This window comes from Myotis davidii, unplaced genomic scaffold (assembly GCF_000327345.1).
Source record: "Myotis davidii unplaced genomic scaffold, ASM32734v1 scaffold362, whole genome shotgun sequence".
In the NCBI taxonomy this organism is placed as follows: domain Eukaryota; kingdom Metazoa; phylum Chordata; class Mammalia; order Chiroptera; family Vespertilionidae; genus Myotis; species Myotis davidii.
The window spans coordinates 4,342,445-4,353,464 of record NW_006297152.1 but is presented as its reverse complement, the minus strand read 5'-3'; the positions used below and the strand labels follow the sequence as shown (position 1 = coordinate 4,353,464).

The window sequence follows — 11,020 nt, the reverse complement described above, 5'->3', positions numbered from 1 at the left end:
TGACGCTGAGTGCCTGGGCATGAGCATAAGATGAACTAAGGGGAAAACGAGGCAGGAGGAGTCAAGACAAAAAGAGGGAATGAAGGCAGCAGATGAAGGGACTGAAGAGGGAAAAAGAAAGATGAGAAGAATTAGGGAAAGGAAAGGATGCATAAGAAGTGGAAAGGGCAGAGGGGGACAACAGCAGATGAGAACCGATCCAAACCCATACAAGCCGACCACAGGCTGGCGGCACATGATGGGGCCACACACAGAGAGCACAGGTATGTGTTGTTGCATTGGTGCTTGGTGCCTCGGGTCCTTACCCACACAGGTCTATGATTTTGAACCCAATTTCTTCAAGCCCAGAGTTATCGCAGGGGTCCCGCCTTTCTCAGGATTTCCCCTGCAAAAACTCTAATCAACTGGTTTTGAAACCAGAATGTGAGGGCACTCCAGGAGAGTGGACAGAGGTCAGCTTCAATGTGCGGTGCCTCTAAAACGAAGCCCCAGACCATTGCAGTGAAGGTGGCCAGAGTGCTTCTGAGGAATTAATTATGCAAGCAATTTTCAGTTATGGCCAGTAATCTATTCAGCTTGGCTAATGAAATGAGAGATGGCAGCTCTGGTTCTTGCGAAATGGAATTATGGCGAAACTAATTAAAATAGAAGCTTGAGTTAAAATACATCATCCATGGAAACATGGAAAAACAGAGACCCTATGAAAAATATTGGGTGAAGGGCAAGACACAAGAGAAACTACATGCCTTGAGAAGCCAAACCCTCAGTCAGTTTTCTCTTTTCCAGTGGAGTTATGAATGGTATGGGTATGGACCTCTAACCTCACCACTTTAAAAATCATCAAAAGGCAAGTGAAACTCGGTGAACAGATTGCTATGCTGAGTGTGCCTCTAGTTGTTGTCGCACCTCTCCAAAGCTTTCCTCTGACTTCTACACCTTGCCTCTCGAAGGTCTCTCAACAGCACCCTGCAAGCATTAAGGTTTCTAGAGAAAGCCCCCATCTTCGTTTGTCCCCAAGCACTGAACTTGAGAAAGAAGCGTGGTATAACCTTCGAGTCAGGCAGATGGGAGTGGAGTCAGATTCTGGGACCCATACATTGTGTGATCTTACCTATATTCTCCGAGCTTCGGTTCTAAAGGTAAAATATACCCTGGGACTGGCATGGTGCTCAATAAAGGGTGGCCTTTGTGTTTAATTCACCTGCTCGCACTCAGAATCTTGCTTTGGAAATGAAAAGGCATGTTACTACCTCATGCCGGTAACTGGCTCTGCTTGCCTGCTAATTGTGCTATATTTCATGAATCTGTGTACCTTTGGGCCATAAGGCAGGACTGTTGATGTTTCAATGTTAAAGAACAACTTTTAAGCAAACATTCTCAACACAATGGACATTTTAATAAATGATAAAAAATAGTTAAAGGATAGAATGATTCGGACCCGTTTGTTATAAGTGAGGCTCTTTATTGCTAATGTGTGATGCCTTCCTTCTTATAAAATTAAATTTCCCATTCTTTTACTACTGTAAAAGGGATGAGACTAGTGACCATCAATGTGTTTCAGCTAAAGAAAGGATTTTCTATAATCCCATGACTTTCTTGAATCTCCCATAGACATACACTTTATTAAAACATGGTCTTAATAGCTTTCACTGTCTAGAACTTCATGTTAAAAACATTAAAACCATAAGAACAATTTGCTTCAACTTGCTTTTTTTCCCCTCTGTCCACGTCAGTTGCATCCCCTCTGCCCCTCCAGGCCTAGTTCAGACTGACCCATCTCACTTTACTCCAGTCCACCCCGACTTCACTGTTCCTCCAACACTAAAGTCAAATACTAATGTCTTACAGTCAAATACTAAATTGCATGACATTAATTTAAAAACATCTTTATTGTTGAAAGTATTACATGTCTCCCTTTTTCCCCCATCGACCCCCTCCAGTCCACTCCTACCCCCCACCCCAGGCCCTCACCACCCCACTGTCTGAGTCCATGGGTTATGCCTACATACAAGGGCATGGCATTAATTTCAAAGTGCGTAAATCTTCTCAATTAGGCTGAGAGCAAAGCCCAGACATTATTCTTCTATCATGTCCAACACAATCCTGGGAAACACAGTAAATGCTGAGAAAGGAAGCATTTTGCTAATTTGCACCATCTACAGATTTCACTTGTGTGTTAGTGGATTTTCTTAAGACATACTTCCTGTCAAGTGTGACTGTTACCTAAGTGGTGCTGTTACCTAATAACCAAAAAAGGGTGGATGTGCCATTTCTCCCTTTATTTATTTTTTGAAATATATTTTTATTGATTCCAGAGAGAAAATGAAAGGGAAGAGATACAAACATCAATGATGAAAAAGAATCATTGATCAGCTGCCTCCTGCACACTCCCCACGGGGGACTGAGCCCACAACCCGGGCATGTGCCCTTGGCTGGAGTTGAACCTGGGACTCTTCAGTCCACAGGCCGACACTCTATCTACTGAGCCAAACCAGCCAGGGCCATTTTCTCCTTTAAAAAGTGGCAAAGACAAAACAAGTAACATGGCTAACATGAAACAACAAAACCAATGAGACTCAAATATAAGAGGATGGGAGGTAACGGGCCAGTTTTGGGCAGAAAGTGCTCCCTAGCGTTTCTATCTTTTTTCCACAATCCATCCTGACTATCCCCACTCTTCCCCAGGAGTTACTGTGCCATGGTCAGTGTAACCCAGGCCGACATCAGATGCAGTGCGGAGCCAGTTAGTTCCAGCTTTTACTATCTTCCCCGAGTAAAGCTGATTGGTAGATTTTGAATGCATGCATTCTTGTGACTATAAAACTCCAGAATTTTCCCCAAAGTGCAGTCTGGAAAATGTTATGGAGGAACTTTTGAAAAAGTGTTGCAAAATCACTCTTCACTTTAAAGTTTGTAAATGGTTTGGCTATACCCACTGGACTACCTCTAATACCTATTGCTTAGCTTCTCCTAACTCACAGCCCTCTGCATTGCCTGTAAGTTTCTGAAGCTTTAAAGCAGAAATCCGGTGCATTGGGAAAGCAAACAGAGGTGGCTGTGAGTAGGTAAGAGTAAGAAATAGATTTGAGGCATCAGCAACAGTTTAGAAGCTGGAAATAAATGACTGTAGCTGCTAGGCTAATTTGCACGTTGTAGTCTAAGTCTTTTTTTTTAATTGCTGACACTATTGTAGATGTGCCCCTTCCCTCCTGCCCCCCGGCCTTCACCACACTGTCGTGTCCACGGCCTGACCTCCGTCTCTGGGCAGTAGTGATATTGTGTTCAACTGCATCGAGAGCTTTGGAATCACTCCAAAGGCTGTGCTCTGAAGTCATTAATGACTCTCTTCTCTACTACCTGTATTTGAACAAAGTAGCTTTGTTTTTATTTGATCTTATAATATATCTTTATTGAGTTCAGAGAGGAAGAAGGAGAGATAACATCAATGATGAGAAAGAACCACTGATCAGCTACCTTCTGCACGTCCCCCACTGGGGATCGAGCCTGCAAACCGGGCATGTGCCCTTGACCAAAATTGAACCCAGGATACTTCACTCCCCAGGCCAATGCTCTACCCACTGAGCCAAACTGGCTAGGGCTGAACAAAGTAGTTTGACAAACCTTCTGTACCAAACTAGTTCTTGTCAAGAGTACAATAACCTGGTGTATAATAGCAAATCTTTCCCTTTAAAAAACTAGACATTCTTAAGTACTAAAGTAAGAGTTAGAAAAATAAATTAATCAACACTGACATTTTATTTGTTTCAACTTTATAATTTTTACAAAACAAAAGGCAGTATCAAAAACAGCAAAGAGTTTACAGGATTTCTGCACCAGTTTTCACAGAAGTCAGGATTACGGTGTCCATTGTAAATACGAAGCGCAGGCTGATTTCCCTCTTGGTCATACGCGTTCAGGTGGCTGGGTTTGGAGCTACTGAATAACAACTTTTTATAAGCACCGGTCATTTTTTTGAGAACTGATTTGGTTTGTCCAACAAGTAAACACTTTTTGCTGTGTGGCATTTTTGTCTTTTAAAAAACACTGAGCTAAAATACACAATGTGTATGTGTTTGGATCGGAACCAAATCTTTTGAGATCCTAATTACCCTGAAGAACACTGAAGACATTTATAGGGCATATTAAATACTGGTTCTATACCGCATCAGGTTAAGGCAGCTACTATGGTTCTAAGGAAAATAGCATTTCATTCAGAGGCTGCCCAGAGTTTGAACTACATCATAGTTTCCATGTCCTTTCTGATGTGGAGTAGTTTTCCCAAGTAGGGCCACATAATTGGAACACAGGTTTTATGCTCTGGTATTTTATGGAACATTAGTGTTGAGCAAGACTCCTTGCTCTGGACCCTGGTGACCATAAAGAAATCGAGAGGCCATGATCGCTGGGTGCTGAGGAGAAGCATACTTAAACTCACATAATCTGGAGGCAGACACCAAGCTGGAACTTGGGAGTGGTGTTCACCTACCTGTTCCAGAAACACATTTGCTTAAATAAGGGAAGTATGGTCCAGTTTTGTAATGTTAACAGCTGCCAGTCTCGCAAACATATTTTCATGAGGATATTTCCTGGCTAGCAATGAGTTAGGAAATTGGCATCAAATTCTCATCAAATTGATCACTATTAGTCAAAAACAAAAACAAAACCCCAAAAAACAGAAAAACAAAAACCACCAGCCAACAGAGGTGGTTAAACCTGGATGTAAAATTATACTATGTACAGACTGGTATACATATCACTGAAATAGTTCTGACAGCATGACACCTGTTGAAAAATTGCCTATATATTACCCCAATTTTCATGAAAGGAAAATGGATATGTAATTTTCTTCTTTACAGATATGAAAGAGGAAGCAAGAAGGCAAAGCTGAGAGAAACAGATGCTACCCGAAGGGCAGTGGTGGCATTTGGTTGTTTTGGTCTTTGTACCAGCAACTCCCACACCCACAGGAGAAGCCCAGTTCCTGCTGGACTACACGGTTCTCCGGGCAGTCAACACCCGAACAATGGACCCGACTCCTCCAGCAGCAAGTGCCTGAAAACAAACCAAACGTAAGTGTAAAGAATCACTTCTCATACTGAGTAAAACATTTTTCTTGAAGAAGGCTGAGTGCAGCTATTAATTTTGAACTCACTGATTTTCATAAATATTTCTTGAGCACCTATCACACACCAGGCACCATTCTTGGCACTGGGGAAGAGTAATAAAACCTTTAGAGGCCCTGACCTCATGCACTTACATTCCAAAGAGATACTAATTCACATTCTAGTGCAGTGATGGCGAACCTATGACACGCGTGTCAGAGGCAACACGCGAACTCATTTTTTTGATTTTTCTTTGTTAAATGGCATTTAAATATATAAAATAAATATCAAAAATATAAGTCTTTGTTTTACTATGGTTGCAAATAACAAAAAATTTCTATATGTGACACGGCACCAGAGTTAAGTTAGGGTTTTTCAAAATGCTGACACGCCTAGCTCAAAAGGTTCGCCATCACTGTTCTAGCGTGTTGTTTTCAAATAACAGTTGGCTCTTAAAGATCTACAGCATAATGTTCTTGCCTAAACAGGTGCTCAAATACAGATCTGCTCTTATTCTCAGCAGAATAAATGCAAACTGGAATAAACCAACCTCAGTTCCATTTAGTCAGGATTTGTCAGCTTTTTCTTCTCCCAAGCTAAGAGTTACTATTTAAGAGCTAAGAATTTCAGAACTTTGACTTCACCTTGAAGAATTGGAAGTCATGATTAAGCATTAGAAATTTGAAGCTCCAGTTTACTTGTGTTCAGAAAACACTGAGAGCCTTTGTGTTTTGGGTACTGTGCTGGGGATACAAAAGTGAATAAATACAGCATCTTCGGGTCTACTTGGAAGAGACAGATATATAAACAGATTAATATAATATAGTAATATAATATAATTAATGTAATGTATGAGGTGACAGAGCTATGCTTTGGGTGCTACAAAAGCAGAGGAAGGCACATACCTAGCCTGAGGGCATAGAGGAATGTGGAATGGTCCGGTAAGGCTTCACGGAGAAAATGATACATGAAATGGATAAGTAGGTGGCAGACTGACATAAAGGGTAAGGAGGCCCTCAGGCAGAGAGAAGATCATGAGCAAGGCATAGAGGTGTGAATCATTCTGGTGTGTTCAGGGAAACGGTAGGTCCTGCTGGAGCATAAGGGGAAGAATGACATGTAAGATGAGGCTGGACTGGGAACCTGGACTTTATTTTTCAGGTGACTGGCAGGGTAGATGTGGGTTCTAGAGACTGCATTCTGGTGACTGAGTGGAGAATGGCTATGAGGGAGGCAAAACTGGTTGCTGGGAGGCCAGTCTGGGAAGCGATAGCAACAGATTGGGAGATGCTGTGAACAGCTGCACTGAAGATGTATCTGGGTAGATGATCTGAGAAGTATTTAGGAGATAAGCCTGGCAAAATACTGGTGACTCATGTTAAGAAAAAAATGAAGCCTTACGATGTGCCTCAATGCCCTCCCGGTTTGGCTCAGTAGGTAGCGTGTCGGCCTGCGGACTGAAAGGTTCAGGGTTTGATTCTGGTCAAGGGCACATGCCCGGGTAGTGGGCTTGATCCCCAGTAGGGGGTGTGCAGGAGGCAGCTGATCAATGATTCTCTCTCATCACTGATGTTTTTCTCTCTTCCTCCCTTCCTCTTTGAAATCAATAAAAATATATTTAAAAAAATATGTGCCTCAATTTCCCCACTACTAACAGGGAATAATAATATCAAGCTTTTTCTCCGAGTATTTTTATGAGGATTAAATGAGTTATTATCTATAAAGCACTTGGCAGAGTGCTTGGATATAGTAAGTGCTCAAGTAGTGTTTCTATGATCCTGAGGTGAGACTGGAATTAGGTTACTTAGGTTTTTTAAAGCTGGCTCATTTTCTCTAAACTGAGGATGATAAAGAGGTTTACAGACCTCGTAGAGCTGTTGTAAGGATGAAATGAAACGTAATAGTACAGTGCCTGGCAAACAGGAAGTGTTCCATGAACAGGATGACCATACAAATTATTCTCCAAATCGGTACCCAGAGTAAAGGGGAACTATTCATATTTATGCTGAATAAACTGGGGCTGTCCTGAGAAAACTGGGAGTTATGGTTAGCCCATCCATACATGTTGGCACTTTTATTTGAGAGTGTATGAGGGATAAAGTGACTAGAGAGAGGCTAAGCAGCAATTTTTACTACCTATTCTTACCTTGTATGTGTGTATTTTCACTCAGAAAAAAGCTTCTGAAAAACTGAGTTTTGGGAATTGTAAGATTAATTAGAGAATATACACCCCTATTTTTTTTAAAATTGTGGTAAAGTATATAACCCAAAATGTGCCACTTTTAAACATTCTTAGATGTAAAATTCAGTGGTACTAATTACATTCATAATATTGTGCAGACATCACCACTATCTATTTCCAATACTTTATCAGCCCAAACAGAAACTCTGTCCCCATTAATCACTAACTCTTTATTTTGCCTTCTCCCCAACCTCTGGTAACCTCTAACCTACCTTCTGTCTCTGTGAATTTGCCTATTCTAGGTATTTCATATAAGTGGAATCACACAGTATTTGTCTTTTTGTGTTTGGATTATTTCACTTTGCATAATGTTTTCAAGGTTCATTCGTGCTATAGCATATATCAAGACTTCCCTTTTTTTGGATGAAAGCATTTCTATTTTATTCCAGTGTATGCATGTACCACATTTTGTTTATCTGCTTCTTTTATTGGCTTGTTTTCACCTTCGGCCATTGTTAAATAATTCTTGATTTTTATTATTTTCTTTTCAAAGATTTAATTCCAAGTTCCAAGATTATGTTTACTAAACAATAATCATTAAATAAAAGTGCTGCAAATCAGACTCTCTTAAGACCAATGCTAGTAGGCATAAATCTAAATTTTCATTTTCAGGCATTTATTTGTAATAACAGAGATATATAACTAAGAAGTCAGAATTATTTTTAGGCAAGAGGGGTTGTCATTGAAGGAACCAGTCATATGGATTTATAATTCATAACTTACCTTTTCGTGCCACTGCAATAACACAGCGCTGCTATTGTCAGAGGGGCTCTCAAAGCCTTTATAGATATACTTCATTAGGAGATCCACGCCGTTCTTGTCCAGGGACTGAACTGCCTTTTCAATATCATTAGCTTTAAACGAGATGAGCACCTTCAAGACAATGCTGCCTGCCCGATCCTGAGGGTAAATAAGTAACAGAACAGTTAGACATGTGTGTGGGGTTACAGTTTTGCAAAGGCCGCCCTGAGGAGGTGACATGAAAGAGGAAACCGTGGGATGTCTGAGGAAAGTATTTCAGACAAGGAAAGAACAAGTGCTGTTAGTGTGTGTTCAGGAACAGCATGAAGACCTAAGGCGGCTGGGGCTGAGCCGTGAGAGAACAGCAGGCCAAAAAGTGAGAGAGGATGTGGGGAGACAGATGATGCAAGCCCTGCAGGCTACCGTGGGGGAACTTTGCCTTCCAGTGAGGAAAATGTTGGGTGGCTTTGAGAAGAACAGTGGTATAATCTGTCATACATTTGAACAGGATCACTGGGCTGCCCTGTTGAGAATGAGCTGGGTGGGGGTTGGGGGGTGGGGGGTGGTTTCAGGGACAAGGCAGAAGCAGGAAGACCAGTCAGGAAGTTACTGCAGTAACATAGGCTGGTTCTGGCTAGCATGGTAGCAATGGAGGTGGTCAAAAGTGGTCAGATTCCTGACATAGTTGGAGGTAGAGCTGAAAGGATTTGCTTATAGATGTGATAATCTACCAATTTATTCTACCCAGATTTAAAAAAAAAACTTTGAACCATCCTTCCGAAATAGGTTATTAATAAAACGTATTTTAAGTTTTGTGTTTATAGGTAAGAGACTCTTGATGTAAGATATCAGCAGAGATCACTTGTCTGTGACTCACCTTCACCGCCTGACTCTTGGTGTTGATAGGGGGGTTTTTCAGGGCTGCCTGCAGGGCAGCTGTCATGTTTCCTGTGATGGAGGTTAAGGGGATAGCAGCAAAGGGTGACCCTCAGGGAAGCATTGCAACTACCAGGAACCATTTGGGTCTTAAGACTGTACTTTATGTACAGGAAGAAAAATCACTATGGTCAGTATGTTCAATACTGGAAAATTCACCATTTTGTTTTCAAGTATGTCAATCAAAGAACTGATACTGAAAACAAAAAAGGGCATTAGATTTGTTTTTTAATAAAGCAAAGACTTTCCTCCTTGGTTCTAATGATCAAATGAATACCTTACTAATCTCCCATCTTCTAGTAAGACACATATGGAAATATTATTCAGTGATATTTATAAAAAACTCTAAACTATGCATCAGAATTATTAGGCCCCAAAGGGAAACAGCCTAACCTCAATAAAAACATGTCCATTTTATGTGATTCTAACTGGAAAAACAAAGATCAAATTTTTTTCTAGAATTATGATCTATATTAATTGATATGCTGGTAGAAAATGCTGGTAGATTAGCAATCTGAGTGACTTACATTAGTAATCTCTCCATATGGATGAAAAGAGGCATTACAGAACATATCCAATGACCCTTGGGTGACAACTTAACTCTGGGATATTTTCTCTCATATTTCATAAAGGCTATTCAAACTGTCTCAGGCCATACCTACTAAATGTAGTTTCTCTTTGAAAGCACCCATGAGTGAGCATGTATGAGACACAGAGGGCCAATCAGGCTGTCAGAATGTACGGTCATTCCCCTAAAAGGAAAACCACACAGAGCTCACTTGTTCCTCCATCTGTGAGTGTCTGACCAGCATTTGTGTCTTCTCTTTGTAACAAGAGCAGAAAAGACGGTGTCTTTATAAGCGGGTGCACTATCTGGATAAAGCAGAACCGCTCAGGGGTCATCTCCTATCATCTAAAATTAATTTCGGAAACATCATTCATTCATCACAAAGAATGTTTTTAGACAGAATAATGTTCATCACTTATTTTCCAAAGAAAGAAAACCTATGGTTGGTGGCAGTAAGCTGTTATTTCCAAGGTTTAATTTGACTTCTAGGGAAGTAGCCTTTTGCATGCAGACTGGCTCATTAAGAACCCAAACACTTAAATATTTAAATAACTCAAGGTAGCAACAGCTGATTGTAAAAGTTGTGGAAATGAAAGGAACATCTGTATGTTGATACATGTTTAAGGCTGTATTTTAGGTGCGTTTAAGACCAAATGTAGTTCCTACCAAATATTGTCTCTCATCTATTTCCTCCTTAGAATTAAATAGGACATTGATGAGGAAAGAGTCTACAAAGCCTTCCTTATGAATACACCCAAGAATAACTAGAAATGAGTGGATTTAGTAATTGAGAATCTCTAAAACTACAGCTTGGGCTATTGCAACATTTACATTTTTCTGAAGAAACGCTGATGCAAATGTGCAAGGTTATGAATATTCAAATATGCAAAAATTCAAACCCAGGAACTGACAGCCAAATTTGAACTAAAATGGTAACGATTTCATGATTATAAAAATGAGCTCTGCTTTGTACAAATGGCCCATCTTCTTCTATCCCATTCACTGGGGTTTACTTGAAATATTTTCTGGGATTCTCATTTCGTCTTCTCTACTCGTCTTTGTGCAGCGGGCAAAGCCTCCAAGCTTCCTTCTCGGAGTTCTGGTTGTTGTGTGCTCCTACCCCTTCCCCAGTTAACAAATTCTGTGCCAAATACCTTAAATAAAAATAAAAATAAAAAAGCCCCCAGGCTGGAAGGACAGAGGGCCTCATGCAGCAACCGCCCAATCTCTGCTGGCAAGGAATAAACTATCCTAACGCGACCACAACAAAACCATCACAACAGACACAAAATCACGAAAGAAAGATGCCCATCCCTCTCCGATGGAAATTTCTGGAGCTAACGTGACCCCAGGAAACAGCGTTCCCGGAGGAAAACGTCGCCCGGGTGCTGTCCCGGCGCCGCGAGGGCGCGGCCGGCAGACCCGGTGTCC

The 11,020-nt window shown here is 41.0% G+C and overlaps 1 protein-coding gene across 1 annotated transcript in view; it reads right to left on the bottom strand.

Annotated features, from left to right (window-relative positions):
- Positions 1-3,733: 3,733 nt before the first annotated feature.
- Positions 3,734-11,020, bottom strand: part of ARPC5 (actin related protein 2/3 complex subunit 5) — a 7,732-nt gene continuing 445 nt past the window's right edge. The window contains exons 2-4 of the mRNA XM_006772957.2: positions 8,963-9,035; positions 8,068-8,244; positions 3,734-5,052 (exon numbers count right to left, since the gene is read on the bottom strand). Coding sequence (XP_006773020.1) covers positions 4,990-5,052; positions 8,068-8,244; positions 8,963-9,035 — 313 coding nt within the window. The 3' untranslated portion in view covers positions 3,734-4,989. The remainder of the gene's footprint in view (positions 5,053-8,067; positions 8,245-8,962; positions 9,036-11,020) is intronic.